This window comes from Barbus barbus (genome assembly GCF_936440315.1).
Source record: "Barbus barbus genome assembly, chromosome: 35".
NCBI lineage: Eukaryota > Metazoa > Chordata > Actinopteri > Cypriniformes > Cyprinidae > Barbus > Barbus barbus.
The window spans coordinates 5,943,072-5,967,239 of record NC_136763.1 but is presented as its reverse complement, the minus strand read 5'-3'; the positions used below and the strand labels follow the sequence as shown (position 1 = coordinate 5,967,239).

General features: G+C 36.2%; 1 protein-coding gene across 2 annotated transcripts; it reads right to left on the bottom strand.

Annotated features, from left to right (window-relative positions):
• Positions 1 to 86: 86 nt before the first annotated feature.
• sort1a (sortilin 1a) lies at positions 87 to 23,075 on the bottom strand. Of its 2 annotated transcripts, none has more exons than XM_079392839.1 (20): positions 22,681 to 23,065; positions 14,372 to 14,431; positions 12,137 to 12,210; positions 11,839 to 11,941; positions 10,987 to 11,148; positions 10,840 to 10,913; positions 10,172 to 10,221; positions 9,282 to 9,409; positions 8,851 to 8,995; positions 8,087 to 8,242; positions 7,896 to 8,002; positions 7,391 to 7,493; positions 6,833 to 7,004; positions 5,654 to 5,844; positions 5,337 to 5,526; positions 5,101 to 5,217; positions 4,846 to 4,954; positions 4,254 to 4,366; positions 1,855 to 1,975; positions 87 to 1,763 (listed from the first exon to the last, which is right to left on the bottom strand). In XM_079392839.1, the coding sequence occupies exons 1-20, from the start codon at positions 22,933 to 22,935 to the stop codon at positions 1,749 to 1,751; spliced, it is 2,445 nt and encodes an 814-aa protein (XP_079248965.1). In that variant the 5' UTR covers positions 22,936 to 23,065; the 3' UTR covers positions 87 to 1,748. The 2 variants fall into 2 exon arrangements, with proteins under 2 accessions (XP_079248965.1, XP_079248966.1); XM_079392840.1 differs by having other exon boundaries at positions 243 to 1,763; positions 10,987 to 11,037; positions 22,681 to 23,075.
• Between the last annotated feature and the right edge of the window lie 1,093 nt (positions 23,076 to 24,168).

Genomic DNA, 24,168 nt, shown 5'->3' with positions numbered 1-24,168 from the left:
GTTTATTGACCCTGTTTCTCAGTACAATGCAAAACTGGGAACATTAGGTTGCAGGCAATAAAACTTCCAATTTCAGGGTTGTTTTTAAAACCTGCTTTAATAAGAGATGCAATATTCCTCTTAAAGTCTTTGTGAATTTAGTTCACCTTGGTGCATCAGGGTCTAGAACCCATTTGATTCAAGTCAAGCCAATGCATGGATTATGAAGAGTTTTTTTTTTGTTTGTTTGTTTTATTGTTGTTGGTAATCACATTTAATGGTACAGCATTTTACACATGACTTCAGAAAAGCCAAGTTCATCCATCCCAAACCTGAGGACCCTGCTTTCAACATGCAAATCCTTTAATGAAATGTGTGGTCCACTGTCATCTATAACCCCTGAGGTATCTATTTTATATCTGTGCAAAAAAAAAAAAAATGCACTCATATCTTAATCAGCTTACTGACTACAAATTAGCTTATTTATGAGTTGACAGTCAATACAGACCAAAAAAATATACATTTTCATATTTGATTATGCTGCTAATTAGAATCACTTAATGTTGTCGTTCTGTACAATGAGTTGTTGTTCTGAAAAAAAAACACTTAATGTCATAATTAACATTAAATATTGTCTTGTTATTGAATATACAATTATTGCCGACTTAGCAACAAGGTGTCAGACTGATACCACATTGTATCTCTAAGATCCATTATGTAAGGTGCACCACACAATGTGCCATCTTTTACTGCATCAAATGACACTGTACCATCAGAGAATAGCATTGGTAATACTGAAAAGGAAGAATGTATTATTACTTGTGCATAGAAGATATGCCAAGTGCATAGTATATCTAAGCACACAGCAATGGCAGGCAACAAGACAGAAGTCAAATTAGATTTATGGAATGACTAAAGCTTGGCTAAACTAGTTTCTTGAAGATTTGAACTGTAATCCTCAGGATGTTATGTTAGTATAATAAAGCCTACAAACTTTATAAACAAGTCTCAGTTTATCGTGAAACTCACATGAAGCTTCAAGGGAATATTAAATATTACCCTTAAAGACTTCACATTCATCCAGATTTATTCAGACAATAACTCTGGAAATCATGAGCAGGCTATTTTCTGAAGATGCTTCTATTTTTACAATGTATAAAAAAAAACAAAAACAAAACAGGCTTCAAGGAGACTTCAAACCATCCTAATATGCAAAACGGAGAAAAAGCAGAAAATCCTTTGGTGAAGTTAAATACCTGATGCAGGAAACAAGCAATGAAAAAATAAGCACTTACATCAGTTTTAACCACGCTTCAAAGCTCATGTCTGATGTATCCTCTTTTCTGTAAATTATACTCCAATTATAGTGGCCTTCAAAGTAAGTTAAATAATACTCCTCAGCCATCAGATTTTGTGCGTCAACTCGCATAAATTTGAAATATATGGCAATGTAATTGCTTCAAATCCTTTGTGCATCCCACATACATAACATGAAATGATTAAAAAGACTGAAACTCTTTCGATTAGAAAACTCCTTCAGGAGATGCTTTTATGAAAATGCATGTTTTTCTCTATTTCTGTCCTTGTAGTCAAATCCTGCTGTGCTGAATCACTAAAAATCTGTCCCCAAGTAGCCAGAAGCAAATCGATTGGTCAGAATGCGTCTCATGCGTGCTGGAACGCAGATACACACACATAGAGGGTCATGGGAAGGGTAGGCATTGTGGTTTCTCTCTTTTAAAACAGTCTTATGATGATCTTTGTGTCTGTCACTCTAGGAGGTCCTACAGATGTCAAGAAATATAATGACAGGATTAATTCAAAGACTTTGCAGAAATTAATATTGTGTTTTTACCAGTGAGGGGCAGTATGTACCTCATCTGAATCATCATGGTAGTGCGTCTTGCCACCCTCCAGTGTGTCCAGGTCATCTACGCCATCGATACTGTTAGCTTCAGCATGCTGCTGTAATACAGAGTACCTGTGCACCAGGAACCTATTGAAGACATTAAAAAAAAAGCCATGAGACAGATATTGCAGATAATGCTGTAAGAAATCAAACATAAAATCAGTAATATATATATAGTGCCCTCCATTAATATTGGCACCCTTGGTAAATATGAGCAAAGGCGGCTGTGAAAATAAATTTCCATTGTTTATAGTTTTGATCTTTCATTCAAAGAATTCACAAAATTTTAACCCATCATTGAAGTAAAACAATTGAAAGTGGGGGAAAATCTCATTGGGAAATAAATGCTTTCTCTAGTTCATGTTGGCCACAATTATTGGCACCCAATTATTGCAACGTCCTTTACCCAGGGTAACAGCTCTGAGTTTTCTCCTATAATGCCTGAAGAGTTTGGAGAACACCTGGTAAGAGATCAGAGACCATTTTCTTCATACAGAATCTCTCCAGATCCTTCAGATTCACAGCTCCATGTTAGTATTTCTTCTCTTCAGTTCACCTCACTCATTTTCTGTAGGGTTCAGGTCAGAGGACAGGGACAGCCATGGCAGAAGTTTCATTTTGTGCTCAGTGACACATTTTTGTGTTTATTTTGATGTTTGTTTTGGATTATTGTCCTGAAAGAAGATCCAACCACAGCCCATTATAAGATTTCTGACAGTCTGACAGTCAGGTTTAGATTTTTTATCTGTTGGTATTTGATAGAATAATGCATCTGAACAAGATGTTTAGTACCTCTGGCAGAAAAACTTTAATCAACATTAAAGATCCAGCAGTATATTTAACCGTGGACATGGAGTACTTTTTATCCCTGTTTGTAATAAACCTATCTGGTGGGTTTGCTGCCAAAAATCTCTTTTTCAGTTTCATCGGACCATAGAAGCGAGTGCCATTTGACATTCAAGTCGTGTCTGACAACTGAATATGCTGGAGTTTGTTTTTGGATGAGCCATGAGGATTTTTCTTGAAACCTTCCCGAACAACATGTGGTGATGTAAGGGCTGTTTCATATATTTTTTTAAGGCTCAACTAATCTCTGCAGTTCTCCAGCAGTGATTCTTGGAGAGTCTTTGGCCACTCAAACGCTCCTCACCGTGCATTAGGACGGTGTAGACACACGTCCTCTTCCAGGCAGATTTGTAACATCTTTAATTGATAGGAACCTCTTAAAGGGATAGTTCACACTAAAATGAAAATTCTGTCATTAATTACTCACCCTCATGTCGTTTCAAACCTGTGAGACCGTTCATCTGTTCATCTTCGGAAAACAAATTAAGATATTTTTGATAGAATCTGAGAGCTCTCAGACAGCAAGGATGCTAACATGATCAAGGTCCAGAAATGTAGCAAGGAGATCAGTAAATAGTCCATGTGACATCAGGGGTTCAACCATAATTTTATGAAGCTATGAGAATACTTTTTGTATGCAAAGAAAACAAAAATAACGATTTTATTCAACAGTTCGTCTCCTCTACGCCAGCGTAGCACCATTTTGGATTATATCCGCTGGACGGTAAATGCATACGCTCTTCTGTGTCAGCTGCACCACTCGGAAACGTCTTCTACGCATGTTTACGCTTTGATTTGAACAGCGCATCCAGTATGTGGCTAAAACACAGACGAGCATACATAGTTTCTGTCCAGCGGATATTCTCCAAAATGGCTTTAGGGTGACACAGAGGAGACAAATTTGAATAAAGTTGTTTTTTTTCTTTTGCACACAAATCTCCTTGTGACGTCTCTGGATCTTGATTGTGTAAGAACCCTTGCTGTCTATGGAGGGTCTGAGAGCTCTCAGATTTAATAAAAAATATCTTAATTTGTGTTCTGAAGATGAATGAAGGCCTTATGGGTTTGAAACGACATGAGGGTGAGTAATTAATGACAGAATTTTCATTTTTGGGTGAACTATCCCTTTAATTACCCTGATGGTGGAAATGGGGATTTTCAATGATTTCTTACAGCCACTTTCTATTTTATGAAGCTCAACAATCTTGTTCTGCACATCAAAACTATATTCTTAGGTTTTACTCCTTGTAATGGATGATTAAGGGAATTTGGCATTTGTGTTCCTCATATTTATAATCCTGTGGAACAGGAAGTCGTGGCTGGACAATTTCATACTCCTAGTCACCCTGGTGTGCTAAAAAATGTAAATGTAAATATGAATGGGAATATACTTCAGAGATATTTTACTCGTAAGAATTTATAGGGGTGCCAATAATTGTGGCCAGCATGCATATATATATATATATATATATAGATCATGCTTTGCTGTGTGTGATGTTAAGAATATGGGGGCACAAACCTTCCTCCACAGACATATTTTTTTATGAAAATAACCCCAGCAACGGCACTGATCAACAGAACAGCGATGACCACAGCGATTATAGGAGCTGAATTGAATGAATGTTCTTCTGTCTGAAAAATGCACGATGGGAAACAATTTTGTGGGGTTTTTTTTTAAACAAGCATAACAATATTCTCAGTTTTATGGTGCTTATATTTCAGCAAAGATGCATTAAATGAATCAAAAGAGACAGTAAAAGACATTTATACTGTTACAAAAATGTATATTTTAAATAAATGTTGCTCTTTTGAACTTTCTATTCAGCAAAGTATTTTTACAAAACATGTATCACGGTTTACACAAAACTATTAAGCAGCACAACAGTTTTTAGCATTGATAAGAATAAGAAATGTTTCTTAAGCAGCCAATCAGCATATTAGAATGATTTCTGAAGGATCACTTGACACTGATAACTGGTGTAATGATGCTGAAAATTCAGCTTTGCATCATAATAATAAATTAAGAATCATAAGAATCAATTACACTTTAAAATCACAATATTACTGTTTTTACTATATATTTTAACATTGATAATAAAATAAAAACCTACCAGTAGCTCTGTCCTCAGCAAATTACTAATGCATTTCTTACTCAGATCAATCTCTTTTCGTTCTGGAGTAATTCCTCCTTCACAGTGATCCCCGGGAATTTTCCGGTAGCTACAATCACAGAAAGTAGAATGTTTAGCATTGAAATAAATCAGGCTCATAGATTTTCTAGCACAGCAATGTATGCAAAAAATAGCTTACAACTGCTGAACATTTCAATATGAGTCCTGCGGAGTGGAAATAGAGTGATTTGTTACCCGCTGGTTTGAAGCTGCTCTTTGCGTCCATGCAGGCAGAACTCCAGTGAATGGCCAATAAAGTCGGGCTGCTCCACACACACAGAGCTGTTTTCCGCATGATAGAATCCAAAGTCACTGCAGGAAAAGAGAGAGACAATGACTGGAATCACAGACTGAATGCATGTCATGAATAATATAAATGAATCACACTGTACTTCATTGAGTGTATTTGATAGGTCTGTATGTATTCGTACCATTGAAAGTCAGTGAGAGTGCAGGGACAAGTCATGGGCTCCTTGGTGACAATGTAATCCCGCCCATTCCAGCAGACTGAGTCCTTTCGTAACCGTAAAAACCTTTCCTTGTATCCCAGCACGCACCCATCAGTGGGGTTGCTAATATCGCTTGAGTGAGCGAGCCACTGGATATAGTCATTCTCCTGACCTGCAGCAGTAGTATTTGATTATTTCAGGGCACTGTTTACACATTTTAAGATCGCTCTTCTGGACTGGATTCTGTATGCTTTTATATTAGTTTATGAAATACTTTTTAGAGATATCAGATCACTCACAGTCTCTAGAGAGCAACTGGCTGAAGTCAACAGTCACAGAAGCCCAGTACTGATTCAGGACAGTTTCCCTGTAGCCCCAAAGACTGACATTCATGGAACGGGCACCAGGTTCTGATGCCAGGCCAGTGAAGTATATTGGATCATCGGTGAAGTTATGCACATGCCAACACTGGCCTTCGTCAGTGGAAAATCTAGTGACAATAAATGTAAATATTAAATATGAAATAAATATATTTACTATAAAAGTTTTAATTTTAAAGGGTTAGTTCACCCAAAAATGAAAATTCTGTCATTAATTACTCATCCTCATGTCATTCCAAACCCGTAAGATGTTCATCTTTGGAACGCAAATTAATAGTCCATGTGACATCAGTGGTTTAACTTTAATTTTATGAAGCTACGAGAATACATTTTTGTGCACAAAGAAATAAAAAATAACAACTTTATTCAACAATATCTTCTCTTTCATGTCAGTCTTCGATGCTCGTTCACGACAGCACCATGACGCATGCGTGTACATTCCTCTGCTCGTAAACAAGCCGCAGCGCATCCAGGTTCTACTGTACGTCACCACACACATACATCGTGGTACAGTCATGAACGCGCGTCAAAGACTGACAAAAAAAAGAGAAGAAATCATTGAATAAAGCTGTTATTTTTGTTTTCTTTGTGCACAAAAAGTACTCTCATAGCTTCGTAAAATTAAGGTTGAACCACTGATGTCACATGGACTATTTTTAACGATGTCCATACTACTTTTCTGGGCCATAAACTGTTGCGTTGCTGTCTATGCAGGGTCAGATAGCTCTAGGATTTCATCAATAATATCTTGTGTTCTGAAGATCTTACGGGTTTGGAACAACATGAGGGTGAGTAATTAATGACAGAATTTTTATTTTTGGGCAAATTATCCCATTAAATATATAAAATAAATAAAATGTAAATATATGTAAATTTAAGTCTATTTACTTTTTAAAATTAAGTGATTATCCTTACATTCGTAATTTTTTTCTATTGTTAATTTAATTGAATACAAAATGAATTACATTTAAATTATGCCAACCAGACATAACCGTTTAAAAAATTTGTAATAGTATTTTTTTTTTTTGGAACACTGGAACATTTATTTCACATGCGGAGGTCAAATCACTATAAACACACAGAAATGTAAACGCTCACTTGATCTGTGATATGGGGTGTGAGGGGTTGTGCTCCACTGCTACTAGCAGACCTCCTGAATCCAGTATGGCGTAGTGATGGGGGCCTTTCAGTGCCTGAAACCATGTGTAACCCCCGTCATCAGACACATACACGTCTGGAGAAAGCACAGAAACTGCACCTCCCACACTCCCTGATGAAAGAGCAGATGGAAAAGAGACGAAAGTCAGAGAAATGTAGCACTCCTGTAAAACTCCTAATCACACCATAAAAGTGTGTAACAATCTATTAATAATGTATAATAATTCTCTCTCTCTCTATATATATATATATATATACACACACACACACGCAAATTCTGTAGTTGGAGAAATAAAAAATTTAATTAGCTCCACTAGAATCACAGTGAGTTTTTCTTAAATAAAAAACATAAAATAATATAATATAAACACTTTATTATCCTGAAAGTTGGAGGTGGTGAAAATGGTTATACTAAGGTTTACACTGAATGTGAGTCAGGGACTCAAGGATAGTTTTGCCTTGTAGAAAGACATGATGGAGAATGTGGGCTGTAATCACCATGTGCCAGGATGAGTCCCACGGCATTAGACTCGGAGAGGGGCTGCATGGGCACGTTCACTTTCATAGAGATGCTGTAGGAGGCATGAATATGCAGACTACACTGCAGAAGACAGAGATGCATATAAGATTAACATGAAATCACACACATATCCTATTTCTGCAATTCAGGTGCTTATTTTCAGGAGCAAAATAAATATTTTGTCATACATTTGCATAAAATAATTGACTTATCCACAACAGAACAGGCAATGTTAAAGATAGTATTTCAAAAAGCTTAAATTGTTATTGCAGTTTTAACTCTGAGAAAGCACTTAGAAATATGCAACTGTCCTGCTCAAGGACACAATAATGATTTCTTATTGATTGTTTTTTTTTTTTTTTAGGGGCAACAAACCAAAATCCTTTTGACTACTGGCTCTAGTAACACACTATGTGTTCTCCATGATTTATGTCTAAAATAAAGTTCACAATTCTGGCTGTGTCGTTTCTGTGGGGCTCTCACTTTGTTCGGGTGCTCAGTAGTAGAGTCACACTCTCCGTTCCAGGGTTTCTGCAGTGGTCGCCACTCTCCACCTTGATTAAATGTGATCACTGTCTGCACAGAGCCATCTGGAGAGGGAAGACATACATCAGACAATATGAGATTAATGCAAATTCTTTCTTAATGTGTTATGATTACAGTCACAGCCTTACCCACGGCGAGCACACTGGTCATATATACGCCCCTCAGAGAGGTGATGTTGGTGAAGTCTGTGTCTCCGCCTGTAGTGGTGTACAAATGACGTTCCAGAGACTTGGAAAACACTATACCTCGGTCATCCGACACATATATGGTACCAATACCGGAGTCTGATGGAGTGAAAACAATTGTTAGTCCCAAGGTTCTGATGTCAAGGTTACAAATCTTATATTCATATAATATTGGCTGGCCTGGAATATTATATACACAGCACAGAGAATTCATGTATAACAGTCATTATGTTTTCTAATTTTTTTTAGGTTTTATTTCAAAACATACACAAAATCCAAACCAGTGCAGCTATTTTTACCAAAATCTACAACTATTAAAACAGTTTTCATTGATTGAAATAAAGCTGACATAAAGTATAAATATTAGGCAAAACTTAAGTGTTGTAGTAAAATAAGTTGAAGCTGAAGTACTAAAATTACTAAGACTAAAACAGAAATAAAAATAAACTAAAGCTAATTATAAAATATAAAACTACAACTAAAAGATACTTAAACTTAAATACTTAAATTAAAATTGAAAGCTGAAAATATAAAAATGAAAGCTAATTTAGTAAATAAAAGCTGTAGCTATTGCAAAAAAGATATCATTAAAATAATACTGATCCAAACCTCAGGTCTCAGCAATATGATATATCTGGAAATTGCATACACACATTATTATTTCAAATGGGAGATTTATTTTGCTGAACAATAAACATTGGCTTCACCTCCAGGTTCGTCTACATGCATGAAGACCATATCGTTGTTTGCAGCTAGAATGGAGTAAAACTGCTCGTGTCCAACGGTGGGGAGTTGAGCCATATCCCACGTCTCCCCCTGATCTACTGAGACGTGAATCATGCGTGTGGAACCCTGCAAAACAAAAGAAGTGTTTTTAATATCTGCATGTGATTTCAACCTCACGTGACACAGCTCTAGAATAAAAACCTAATGTGATGCTGTATTTCCTGTATATTTGATCATATAAATGCAGGCTTGGTGGGCATAAGTGACTTCTTTGCAGCCCCAAACTTTTTAACAGTAGTGTATACGTAATGATTTTGGTCAAAAGTATCTCTTTTTTTCTTAAATGTAATCTAAGTAGGCAGCATACTTGATTTTGGAACAGAATTATACACAATACATCATGAGAGCTCACCGAGTCAGTCATGATAGAGGCAAAAACGAAGCGTCCACCCAGGCCAAAGGAATAAATCCTGCTTCCTATAGTTTTGAATGTTTTGCCATAGTCTAAAGATTTCCTCAGCTCAAGCGTTCCCCGGTCACCTGAGATAGAGAGATTAAAAAGTATGAAGAATGAGGAACAACAAGCAGGAAGCATCTTTCCATTTCCAACTGATAGTTTTCACGTGACGTCACACCCTTATAGGAACACCCACCTGGCTGGCAAAAGGAAGCTTTGCTCCACTGACCGCCAGTTATTTTTACGCAGAATGCATCAAGCAATAACGTAGTAAAACACAGATATTAAAAGGGGAGATTCAGTAAACACCTTATTGATGATATATATTTTGTACAAGCAAGAAGATGAAGCCAGAATATAAACGCAATGTGCAAAGTTTCACATTAAATGGCTTCCCATAGAAAACCATTAGAAGGAAAACACTGAATCGTTAAGCAGATTGTGTTCATATTCCGGCCTCATCTACTTGCCTGTGTAAACTATGCATCATTAATATGGTCAATACTGAATTTGATCTTTTAATATTACCATTTGAAATATATTACGGCACTTTAAGTGTTTTTGCAACGTTTTGTGGCACTGTTTATGGTTGAAATATTGCTGCAGGTGCTTAATATGGATTGCAAATGGCCAAAACTTGCATTATGTTCAGAAATACCTTTGTTTTATTCTTTTGAGAGGTGATCTATATATTTGCAGCTGGGAAACAGATGAAAAACTGACAGGCTTGTGTAGCAGTTCTATGGATGTTTTGCCCTCCAAGTCTTAGAGCCGGTCAGGTGACTGAAAGCTAGGAATACTGTTCATGTGATCCTTAAAAGTTATACTAAAATAAAGCCACTCACTGCAGGATCCATTGGGGTTTGTGGTTAAGAAAATGGTGTCATCAATTCCCCTGAAATGACAGATACAGAACAGATACAATGAGAAATTCCCATCCGTCCATGCTGAATTCACTACTGCAAACCAAAGCTATCTCTGTTAAGGACAATCCTATAAAGGATGGCTACTTCAGATCTAACTAAAGGCCTCAATTTCTTCAGAGTATGAAATCAAAAGAGATTATATTTTTGAGTTTAAAACTGTTCATGGCCTATTTCAAAAAGATGTTCCACGAAAAAGCTCTAATTTGATTTAATAATGAAATATGTTGTCGTGTGGGAGCTGTAACCTCAAACTAATGTCCATTACAAAAATGCAATTGCAATAGATCATGCTTCATTTGACAGTCAAGATAAATTAACTGCTATTAAAACACTTCAATCTAAATTATCTAGGCAGCAATGAGATTCAAATCCACTAAAGATTAAAATCAGAAAGCACTTGGACACACAATAACCAATCACAAAGAAGAACAAAAATTTTGTTTTGGACAAAAAAAGAAAACTGGTCAATCAGATGGTCAAGGTGGGCCAGAATTAGCTGCAATATGGCTCAGACTTTGCCAGGAGTCCAAACTCTAACTACATAAGGCAACTGTAACATATTCATTCATGCATGTTTACAGTCATACCATTTCATAAGACACACAGACTCATGGATCTTCCTCCAGCTGGCCCCAAAGTCCTCAGACAGCCATAGGTCATACTGAAAAAATAAGAAAACCATTTTAGTACATGTACTTTTGCACAGGAAATGAATGTCTGATCAGAGTTCTTACATTGATGCTGTAGACCATGAGTATGTTGCTGTCTCTGGGGTTGTATGTGATCTGCATTAACGGATGGAAGGGAAGCTCAGAGGTCACAAAGCTCTTGCCAAAATCAACCGAATGGAAAATTTTGGTGACTCTCCCCTCAGTTAGATCACCTGTGAGAATCACCTGTGGGACAGATCATAAACCTGTTCAGTATTTAATCAAATAATTAGACAAGTGGAGGAAATTCAGTAAATACGCCTACAATAAATAGAGAAGTTTTTAAAATTGGAATTTTTGAGATTTTGTTTGTTTTTTTTTTGAAAGAAGTCTTTATGCTCACCATGACTGCAGTTATTTGATTAAAAGTATTAGAACCATTTAAAATATCCTTCTATTGTAATGTTTTTCAAAATGTAATTTATTCCTGTAATACAAAGCTGAATTTATCATCGTCATTACTCCAGTCTTCAGTGTCACATGATATTGAAATCAGTTGTTCTGCTTAATATTTTTGTGTAAACTGATATATTTTTTTCAGTATTGTTTGATGATTAGAAAGTTCAAAAGAACAGCATTTATTAAAAATATATATTTTTTTTACTATTATACATGTCTTTACTGCCACCTTTGCTCAATAAAAGTATTAATTTCTCAACCAAATGAGCCTAAACCTTTGAATGGTAATGTACGTTTGTTACTAGAGCGCATCCTTTTGAGGCGGGACTACTTTTCCACCTGTGAGAACTTGTTGTTTGCTTGTACACACATCAAAATTTCCCAGCACACCACACACACACTTTCATTACATCGAAAATAACCTGGAATAATACTTTCAGAACAGTTCAATATTACAGTAGAGAAGTAAATGTTCACCTTCCCTGAATTTTCAGGACCAATCGCAATGCCAAACTCTGTCTGTATGAAGGTGTTTTTAATGAGGTCGGTGATGTCCTGGAATGTCTTTCCATAGTCTTCACTGACCCAGAAGAGATAAGAGGGAGTTATGGATCATGTAATAGAGCTAAACAAACAACAACAACAAAATCAAGCACATGTACCAACATTTATATTGAAAGTGGAAGGATTCATTACACTTTCTGAACTGCAGCATTAAAAACTTGCTAAATCACTCCAGCTAGAGCTTGGACATTGTCCCAAAAGACACTCTTACCTTCTGTACAGTCTGGACTGACCAAACCGCATGATAAAAAGAGGAACCTGGAATGTGGTCAGCACCAGCAGAACCTGCACAGGAGAAGGGCACAGTGAGTATTTTAGCATGTGCATGTGAAAGACTCCGAGTGCTTCAGAAACTCGCAGTGCAGCGAAGCATTCATAGAGATTTAAACTCTGGCTCGGCCGAGATACCGCGGGACACATGCCTGGATTTGAGCACAGACGCAATCTCAGCCTTCACACTTACTTTATCCAGCTATCACTCAAATTCAGGCGCTTCCTGCTTGCAGAGAAGATTCTGATTGGAAGGCAAGCCGTTCTCATTAAACTCCTGTCTCTATCTTTTAAAGTCAAAATGAAATGGTATTTGCAATCTATTCTTCTTCCAGAATGTGACACATTTCCCCAGAAATGAATCAATTATTAACATTAATCAATAGTCCACACTGTTTAGGTGTTACTAAAGTCATTTCAGAGGGAGAATAAGTACAATAACAATTAATATTATAATAAATACAAATTTAAATGACATTTTTGATGACTCGTGTATTAAATAACCCATCAAAAGCAATGCTTTGTGCTTTTTAGTAAATGCTCGTTAGCTTTCAGAGCAGATCAATTTACTAGGTTAGAGGTTTTTAAACAAGGGTTCACAGTAAAAAATATAAAGTTTTATAAAAAAGGATGAAAATAAAGAACGGCATGAAATTTTTAAAATTAATTAATTAAACAGAAATCTTTCAGACTTTCAGAAATCAGGGACAAGCCCTTCATCGTGTCCCACCCCAAATTTGTATCTTTAAAAACATAAAAAGTATCAATTTTGATTCATGTTTCTTCTTGCAAAATAAATATTTCTGGAAAGTCCTTTCTTTACAAGCCTGAAAAAATAGAACAGTATTCGGTGCAATAAGTAATTGCCAGAAAGGTGCTAATTATGCCGCCTCAAAAGCAGAAAAGGTGTCTCAAAAGACGCCACTCTTTGAAAGTGTTTGCACAGAGATAACACAAATGTATCTGAGTGTTGTTGTTGGGCGAAGGCTGGGCGGGAGGAGTAATTACAGCTTGCACACCCATAGAGACGGATTCAGCCTCTAGTGTTGTTGGAGCTTTGAGGTCTTGTCAAACTATAGGCTCTGAAGAGTCTTTCAGCCTCTGAAGCTCTAATTCACTTGTTCCCGTTTCACATTGACGTGATTGTAGAGGACACATTCCTGCGAGTCAGATCATGAAGTGACAGTAGAACAGCTTAGTGGCTAAATGACTTATAGCTACTGGCTGCAGGTTAGTAAACATAGTGGAAGTAACTTAGTGAATTAGAAGGATTGGGGCTAATCAGAAGGTTGTTGGTTCAAAGCCCAAAGCAGTTGGGAATTTCAATCAGGGCCCAAATATTTCTATGCGCTATTAAAATTTCTAATTTTCTTGTGTTCAAATATCCAAAACATGTGGATATATATGAAATGCGGTTTGAATATGTGTTGACGTGGCATTTTTTCAAGAAAAATTACATTTTTTGGTGGTGATATTTACAAAAAATTGCAATAACTGTTGACTTTTGTTTTCAGTGGTGCAATAAAAGCAATGCTGCTATCCGTTGTGGTGGGTTTGTTATAAGGATGCTAGATTACTTTAATTAGGCCATAGATTGACCTAAATTAAAAACATAAAAGATCATGTAATGTGACATTACAACATTTGCTGATGCAGTTTTTTTTTTAAATACCAATTTGCATGTCACACTGTATGATAAAGCCCTCATAGTATAGATTACACTACTGTTCCAAGTTTGGATTGGTAAGATTTTTTAAATGTTTTACAAAACAGCCTCTTGTTCTCACCAAGGCTGCATTTATTTGATCAAAAACACAGTAAAACAGGCACACTGTGATTGTTACAATATTATTGTAATGTTTTCTAATCGAATACATTTTAAATGTAATTTATTCCTGTGATGCAAAACTGAAAATTTTAGCATCGATACTCCAGTCATTCCAATATGCTGATTTTCTGCTGAAGTTAATGTTGAAAAGTGCTGCTAAAAAGAAGAGCATTTATTTAGCAATTTAATGCAACCTTTTTGAATAAAAGTATACACAATTCACCTTTAATTGCTACAGTTGATGTAGACCAAATTCCCCATTTTACCAAACCCTGATGCATTTAAAACTGGATATTGTTCATGCTGTCCTGTATTCTTATGTTAGATAATTAGTCAAATTCGACTCACCCCTGTGCCGTCTCCAACCCAGGCCAGAGACACCGTGCCACTCAGGTCATTGAAGTTATGCTGAAAAAGAGATGTACAGACATAAAAAATGCAAATAAACATTGTACTGTAATTAAAATTCTGGAGATGGATGATCTTAATAAATCGCTGCACCGGCAATGTGAACTTATCAAATTTTGTCTCCAAAACTAACCTGCATATATCAAAATAAATTCAAACTAAAGCAAAACAGGTCATTTTCGTTAGCACCACTCTAAAATCTCTTTTAGTGTAACATTTTTCTCTCTCCCGCTCTCAGTCCTAATGCAGGGTTTTTTTTCAGATCGCTTCTGTGGTGAAACTAAACACCACAGGCTGTTTTACTGAAGTCCACGGGGATGAGACTGCAGGCTGGAATTGGACTAAAAATATAAAACAAGAAAAAAAAAAATAATAATGACTAAAAACAGGACTCCAAACCACAGCTTTACATTGCTAAAAATAAGAAACATCCAGTACAGAGCAGAAAGTGGTCACACAAATACAACTAAAAAATCTAATATGAGAAAAACATGCTTTAGAGGAAATGGGAAAAATTCCCATTTCTGTATTATAGACAGCATTTTTATGCACATTTTATATGCAAATATTTTGATTTTACAGTATTCTTTGGAGACAATCAGACAATTATTGACAAACAATAAAAGACATTCTTGAGATTTCTTTTAGAACACTAAACAAGATTCATGCGAGTCGTAGCGTCTTTTATTCAGAAAAGCAGGATATTTCTCCATTTAATCTCATTACTCTTTATGAAGTACTGAGACATTAAAGAGAACCTTTAGTAGGGCTGTGCAATTCATTGAAATTCAGTTTCGATTTCGAAAATACAGTAATCGAGATAAAACGATTATTGTTTTCCAGCGGTGCTCTTTTGTTCTTCCATAAAAGCCCAATTTCACATGCAAATCAGTAAAATCATGTAACGAGACTTTTGCAAAATGGGACGTGCTTGATTTATTTTAGTTGATTAGATTTATTCATGTTTTTAAAAGCGTGAAAGAGAACTTGCGCTTCCTGTGTATGCGCTCAGAGACGAACAGAACACGGACATTTAAGTCATCTTTTAGTGCCTAAACGGTCAAATATATGTAAAAATGTGTCAAAATGCGGCGCTTAGTGACTATTCATGTAAACCCTTGTCGGTTATGTAATAAATGAACGTAAAGAGTTGAGAATGAAAATGCTTGTGTAACAGTAAATTGGATCCGTGCAGCTCTCAAAGTGACAGCGGGCTAATATTCCTGCTGCGAATATTAATCAAACAACAAAAGACAAAGACAAAATCACTCACTGCTCTTGACCTAAGGACTGTTGGCTTTAATAAGAAACAAAGGAAGTTTAATTCTTACAGAGAATGCTGTTTTATTTTATATTAGGTTATTCAATTTCTCTAGGCTGTTAACTGAATACTTTAGAATTGCATTAAAAAAACTTAAAATCACAGTTTGTTTCATTTGTAACTTTTTTTATTCTGTTGTATTCTTTTGCTTTTTTATTACTGGCAGTTTAATTATTTTCAATAATTTTGATGACCTGTTTTGTTGTTTTCGTTTTTTTTAACTAATATTAGTTTATATTAGAAATTAATTGATGAAAAATGCAACTAGAATTGCCTGTGACATACCGTTACAGTGTCTTTTGTAACTGTGAGCTGTTACCCGCTCCACTCCGCGCTAAATATTTAATCAGAAAAATCCTGGTGATTCTAGGAAGAAAAACACAAGTGCTGGGATTTATCTTTCCACAGGGAAGCGGAACCATGTAGCGACACGCACACAGAAACCACTGCTGATTCGACAGATGGCTGTGCCGCTGTCAGCCACCCCGCACTGCTAGGGAATGTGTGTGTTTGTGTGTAAGGGCACATTTAAGAGGACAGGCCCGCTGTCAGTCGAGTGTGTAACCTCCCTTTCAGTTTCATTCGCTGGAATGCGAGACCCAGATGGTCTGTGTGTGTGTTAGGAACAGAGCGAGTGCCCCACATTTTAATCTGCCTCACACACTGAGAACAAGAGAGCAACTGATGTCCAAGAGATTGTGGGAGAGAAAAGGAGGGAAAAGAATAAAGAGAGTCCAAACACTCAAGAGCAGGCTCTGCTCCAAAAGCTTGTGAGCTCTGATATGGAACCTTGTAAGTGGACGCTCTACACAGACAGCAATTCCTGCTTCGTTATGAGAAACTGATTTCAATTGAGTATGTTGCTAAATGCACATACATTAGGGTAAAATAGAACTGCATTATTATTACAGCGCTCTTATTTAACCATACTGGGATTATTCAAACCGATCTCACGGCAATTCGTACATTTATGAGGTGGCTAATTCGTGCAAATTCGTGCATTTTGTGGAAAATCGTGTGTATTTAACGACATGGCAAATTCATAGGAATTTATACGAATGACCACCCCTAACCCCGCTCCTAAACCTACCCCTCACAGAAAACATACTAAATTGTATGAGAGAGGTTATACAAATTTGTATGAATTAGCCACCTCATTAAATATGTACAAATTGGTCATGAGACCGTGTTGGATTGTTATTATTGTATTTTTTTTGTTTTGTTTGGAAATAAATAAATAAATAAAAATTTTAGAATTTGGTTAAAAGTAATGTTGTTGTCATTTAGTACAGACTGTGTCAGAAGTGTTCCAATGATTTCTTAAATGGTGCCTACAGTATATAGGCAGCTCACTATGTTTTGGTACAGAGCCACACATTCCTGGGTGTTTTTTTATTTAATGGAGGATGATAATGTGGTAACAGGGGTGTGTGCAAAAATATGCAAAATATTAAGCATTTAAAAAAAACAAGTTTTTAATACAGAGGACTGTATATTAATGCCAAAATAATGGAAATGACAATTTGTTTAAGAAAGAACTGGATACAAGTATATAAAAAATAATAATAATAAAAAGAAAAAAAAAAGAAAAATTGGCAATCAGTATGAAATAGAGCCAACATGTTTTTGGAACAAAAACCACACACACAACTGGAATAAATAAAGAAACAACTTCTGATACGAGGGGCAACACCCAATTCACACATTATGATCCATTTTGAGCATTTCAACTACTATTTTATGGTCCATATGGACATGTTTGTCTAAGGAGGCCTCCACCCTACACCTTTCTACAAATCACATCCTCTCTACATTTCTGCAATTCCACCAAAGCCCCTGGGATCAATGACCATGCCACAGAATACTCCGTTTCTCACTTCTGCTCAGTGATGACATCATCTTACAGTTTTTAAGATGTTTTACAATTATTATTTTTTTCTTAAAAAGCAGCTGTACGTGGTCCAGGGAAGCAAAATAACCACAGCATTTTTGAAACTCACTAGCATCCAGGCCCATGGAAATTTTTTGGACTCTTACAATCCAAAGTGTGAACAAATGTTTCCATGTTACCAATCCAGCCTATGTCCTTCTGATGCAACCCCTGAATGGTACATGTGTTCCAGAACAGCAAGAACAAGTCATCTAAAACACCTGCACAAACTCCAGGGCCAGTGTTCCTTACTCAGTAATGTGTCTTTGAATAATGACTACCGTGGTTTCTTTGAATAATGACTACTGTGGCAAATTCCTTGCCATATTTAAACCAGAAGGAAAGAAACATGCTGATATCCCTGTCCTGGCCAACAAAACAGGCTTGCCAAGAATGGGCTGCACCACGCCAACAAGTCTTCACCAATGGAGGATTAAAGGGTGATGAGAAGACATTGTGAACATACAATGCTCCTTCAGTTTGAAGGAGACCAGAGAAGAACACATGACTCAATGAAAGGCCCTAAACAAACTCTATGACTCTGTCCTAAATGCAGTCCAATACAATTATGGTTCACCTATGAGTCCTCAATTTGGTGATGTAATGCTTTAAAGATGGTTGCTTAGTATAATTTTCATACTGGAGTTTCGGGGTCTGCAGAAATTAAAAAGCAAACAAGCAAATAAATAAACAAAATGACATTAAATTAATACCGTCTCCTTTCTAAACACTATATAATGAGATATACACACACACACACACACACACACACACGTATATAATTAGCACATTCATTTATAAAATTTGGTTTAATTCTACATAAACCGAAAGTACATACACACACATATATATATGATTAACACATCACTATATAACATTCAATATAATTATAAAACTTTTGTTATTCATCATATTATATTAATTTATGAATTTTTTTTTAATCTAAATAAATATAATGATATATATACATACACTTCATTTTACTCCTATTCTTCTTTTTTCTTTCTTGTTCATATTTGGCAATACAATGTACAGCTTATCATGCCAATAAAGCTGATTTGAATTGAGAGAGAGAGAGAGAGAGCAAGAAATAGAGAAAACCACTGTGCTAACTGTGACAGTTTTCTTCAGGTATTAAAATTCCTTAGTCCCACCATGGTTACAGGAATGCATGTATACACCACATTTTACATCTGTGTTTACATCTGTGTTTTTGTGTAAGTATGTGTCTAGCCTAAGGCAATGGTACGCAATCCTAATTGACTGTGTGGTAATCCTGGAATCAGACTCAGACTCTGTGAATCCCTACCACTATTAAAGGGTTTGCAAACTGGTCACAGATCAGCATTGATTACAAATGTCTGATAACCCCATGGGGATATTTGGAAAGAAAACCCATCCTGCAGTGAGAAAGCCAAATAATATTCAAGTCTGCTCCACTAAGACTCAGATGAGCCACATGAGCGTGGGGCCATGGGGTCCTCAAAATCCTCCAGAACAATCGCATGGCAGACAGGCTTTTCCAAGAGAAATATCAGAAATATACTTCACAATGGCAAAAATGCATAGACATTTAAAGTATACAATCCGGCTATTTTCCATCTATGTCTTAGCTCCACAAGTCCTCTCCAGTGGACATGTTAAAACCACGAGGAACCTCATTCGAGTTGCTTTTCTGGCATCTCACCAACACTGAGCATTTCAGAGGGGACAGAAAATGTTTTCCCTGTATACATTCTCCCCAGGACCGGGCAGGGGAAAAACCTGGATGTCTTTCCCTTGTATTGAACTGGTAAACAGTCTTTGAACCTCAGGCCCAGCCAAAGGAAGCTTTAGACTTGATCCACACAGTACAAATAACAAGCATGAATTCATCTCAGACAGTAAAAAATAGAATTTGAGTTTAATAAGAGACGTGACTCAAGTTGGTCTTAAAATAAGTGCTATTTAGACAGGTGGGCAAATGCAAACACATGAATCAAAAAACATGCACAGAAATATCTTGGAATCAAAAACTTAAAGCATGTTTTCTTAACTGGAAAGCCAAGGCGAAATGGGTAAGAGGTCAGCAGTTCATTAGATGGAGTCATGTTTATGTTTTGATTGGACTCGCATAAATAACTCCCCACTGGCACAACATCCAGAGCAGAGTGTAAAAAAGTCTTCCAGCCACCAAAAGAGCATCTCAAATCATTCAAACACCAACTTCACCCACAAAGCTGTTTGAATACGTGTATTTGTACAACTATAAGTTCACCCAGACTTCATTTGAAGAATCTACAGGCACTTGTTAAAAAGACGTTACTGTGAGCTTGTAAAGTTCCATCAGGCAGAGGATGATCAGCAGCCAATTTTCACGTAGACCGACCACAGAGCTTTGCGCAACACCATGGTTGGTTTGTTTGCACATTTTGGACTGAAACAGACTGAGAAATTTATACTTTAAACTTACCACTGTAAGCAACTTAATAATGCCTTTAGATCATAAAAAAAGATGCTTCACTGATAACTAATTATATTTTATCTTTAATTTAGTCTATAAATTATTGGTAACTCACTGAGTATATAGTTGGTGCTAACTGTGGTGTTGAAAATGTGCTTCAGTTTTATTAGAAACAAGAAGTTGGTGCATTTACAGAACCATCTCAAGACCAGAACAATATAGAGACTTTTAAAAGGAATAGTTCCCCCAAACATTTTCTGAAAACTTACTCACCCTCCGGCCTTTCAAAATGTAGATTTGTTTCTTCTTCTGTGAAATACATCCACTCTGCTGAGATGTTTATGCGTTCTAGCATGAAACAGATGCTGAAATAGCCAAAACACGTCATTGGAGAAGTGAAGGTAGCCATTGACTTCCATAGTAGGGGAAAAAAAAATTATGGAATTCAATGTCTACCGTCAACTGTTTGGTTGCCAACATTCTTGAAACAGATTTGAAGAAATTTAGCATTACATCACTTGCTCACCAATGGGTCTTCTAATTTTGTGCATATTTCTCTCCTGATTCAAACAAGACAACTTGTCATGTCTTGCTTTTTCACCGGAGAAAGCTATATCATGGATAGAGGACTCAAGAAGAAACTGTTTGAAAAACTGTTAAAAAAATCTAAATGATGGATTTGTTTTACAACTAAACAGATTTTCAGTTCACAAGACATTAATTAATTGACTGGAGTTGTGTGGATTACTGTCGTGTTTTTATCAGCTGTTTGGACTCTCTTTCTGACGGCACCCATTTACTGCAAATGATCCATTGGTGAGCAAGTGATGCAATGCTAAATTTCTCCAAATCTGTTCAGGATAAAGAATACTCATCTACATCTCGGATGGCCTAAGGGTGAGTACATTTTCAGCAAATTTTCATGTTTGGGTGAACAATTCCTATTGATACACTAAAATGTCCAGGAATAAATATATTCGGCCGAAATAGTTTTGGTGGGCTGAAATCATTGTCTGAAAAAGTAACATTTAATCAGTGCTTCCCCAATGATATGTTTTGACTATTTCAGCCTCTGTTTCATGCAGACAATGTAGATAAACTAGAACAGGTAAACATCTCAGCACTGTGGATGCCTTTCACCATGACCAAAAATGAATAGATTAGCAATATGTAAACATTTTGGGGCTGAAGGAAATACTAGTTTACTAAAAAAAAAATACTAGAAATACTAGCATTATTGTTTAAATAGCACCATTGAGTGTTTCAGTGTACAAGATAAGAAATCTCCACCTCAAGTAGCCTTAAATAAATATTTTAAGGGTCAAAGGTTTTACATCAAAGTACCCTCAACCACAGAAACTTTACATGTATAGTATTTTACGGAACAAACTGCAAGTTAATAGACTATCCAAACAGGTGAGAATTCAACGAGAAAATGTTGTTGAGACGTTGCCTTCAAATACTTTTCCCACTGCACTGTTGTCATGCCCCAAGCCTTTTCCCGTTTCAGAAACATTCCTTTCTTGGAGGAAACATTTCACTTCAAGTCATTTATGCTGGACGGAATGTGAAAGGACCAGAGCCAAAAGCACTGGCCATAAAAGAACTGGCTCTGTGTGCAACAACAGTCCTTCTCTATCAGCACTTAGACTAAACTCATGACCGATTGCTTTCCCTGAGAGACAATGTGCTCTGAATCTGGATAAATAGAGGATGCTTTTCATAGAACAGGACTGATATGAAAGATATAGATTGGCATACATGTAGCTTATCGTATACCGATAATGCCTGCCCAGCGAAAGGTCATGCCAACTGCTGGTAAAACGTAATTGATGTGCTCAGGGAGAGGGTTAGATAAGATAAGAGTAATATATAGAGAAACAGCACTTTCACTGACTTCTTAAGGGTTAGTAATCCGTCATGGGCTACTGTGATGAACTGGATCTGGTTAAGCAGAATCACCTGACCCTATGGCGTCTGTACATATACATATATACATATATATATATATATATATATATATATATATAAAGATCACAGAGACATTAGAGGCACATCAAGAGGATGAATGCATTTGTTCTTTTGGCATAAAGATGACATCTGTGGAATGTCTTAAAGGAACATCAAACACAAAATGATGCATGCTGAGTTTGTTTTTATGATGCTAATTTCATATCAACCATCTGGAAAACTTCACAAATATCACGTTGTTTGAGTGCTTGTTCTGAAAAAAGACTGAGGTGATGTAGGTACATTATTAGGTAATCTCAGACCAGAGGCCAGTAGTATGATCTCACTTTTGTGATTTATGGTTCCTAGAAATTTAGGAAGAGCTTTCGAAGTAGAGAGAGAGAAAAAAAACAAGAATAAAAGTAAACAAAAAAGGTACTACCTAAATAAACAGACTTAAGCTTAATAAACCTACATTTAGTTATCTAAAACAGAATGTTTCACAAAATCATATAACAAATTCGAAATCATTGTCACAAAAATGATGTACACAAAACTTTCCATTATATTATATTAGCACATAAGTAAGAGATATCCTGACCTACCGTGTGAGTATGGTTTTTTAAGGTAGATTCATAGCCGTGCAGTGATTGACATTGATTTTCAGCGGATTCTTCACTCCTTTTCATCTTGACATGGGCTGGTTCCTGTAAATCCTTCAAACTGAGCAGATTTCGTGATTTGTGACTCTTTAGAAACATGGTTTGTTCACTCCTGGAGCTGCTGGGTCTCTCTTCAAAGTCCATGCAAAGAGCCACTGAGAATAACACAACCAAAACACAGCAGAATACGGTGCTCATGGTTCCCGTTCAGTGTGCACAAAGTCTAAATATCCATAAATAGCAGGTTTATTGGTACCAGAACAGAACGTGCAGTGTTTACGCTCTGACGCATGTCTGTAGTGAAGCCGCTGTTCGCACTGCTAAACTCAGAGATGGGCGGGGCCGTTCATTCGACACGCCCACTTCATGCATATTAATGAAGTCGCGCTGACGTTTCCTGGAAACCCTTTAAAGGCTGTGGGTTCGCTAATAAATATTAATTAACTAAGGGTGACGATACGCCTGGTTTATAAACATTACACAAGCGTTCACTACAGTAGAAGTGGGTTAACCACGCCTTCTGCTGACCAACCTATCTTACAAATTAGACAGTGTGACACCACCAGGGGCCGGTTTCATAAAACAAGTTTACCAAATAAGCCAGGCTTATTTAATTTATTCTGATTTATTTTGAACCAAATCAACAGACTAACTGAAATAAACCTGGCTTATTTGGTAAACTTGTTTTATGAAACAGGCCCCAGTTTCTCTTCCTTCTGATTTAATGACAACAAAACTAGTGTTGCCTTGGATTGGTGTGAAATGTTTTGACTGCCATTAAATTATTGCAAGTTTATATAATTATTACATCCAAGCCATCATACCAAAAACATTTAATATTAATGGATATTATATTTAATAATATTGTGTATATATTGTTGCTTATATTAAATCCATTTAATTTTAAATTACTTTCTACATGCCAAACAATGAAACTTTTTTGAGTAGAATTAATAAAACTGATATCTAAGCCATTAATAAAATAAATGAACATGTGACACTGACATGTTAACTAATTTGAACAAAAAAAGTCATTATATAACAGCAAATATCTAACTATCTATGACCCTGGAGCACAAAACCAGTCATAAGTAGCACTGTTATGTTTGTAGCAATAGCCAATACAGTGTATGGGGCAAAATCATCGATTTTAAGTAAAAAATGATTAGTAAATTTCCTACCATTTATATTTCAAAACTTCATTTTTGATTAGTAATATGCATTGATAAGGACTTCATTTGGACAACTTTAAAGGGGATTTTCTCAATATTTAGAATTTTTTTGCACACTCAGATTCCAGATTTTTAAATAGTTGTATATCTCTGCCAAATATTAACAAACCATACATCAGCAGAAAGCTTATTTATTCAGTTTTTAGATTATGTATTCAAAAACATTGACCCTTATGACTGGTTTTGTGGTCCAGAGTCA

What these genes read in the sequence shown, in the direction of transcription:
- sort1a (XM_079392839.1), bottom strand. Translation starts at nt 22,935, where the DNA reads ATGAGCACCGTATTCTGCTGTGTTTTGGTTGTGTTATTCTCAGTGGCT. An exon ending in AAACCCCAATGGATCCTGCA is followed by an intron (nt 9,410 to 10,171) that starts GTGAGTGGCTTT and finishes TCTCTATCTCAG; the next exon opens with GTGACCGGGGAACGCTTGAG. An exon ending in AAATATGTCTGTGGAGGAAG is followed by an intron (nt 1,976 to 4,253) that starts GTTTGTGCCCCC and finishes TGTCTTCAATAG; the next exon opens with GTTCCTGGTGCACAGGTACT.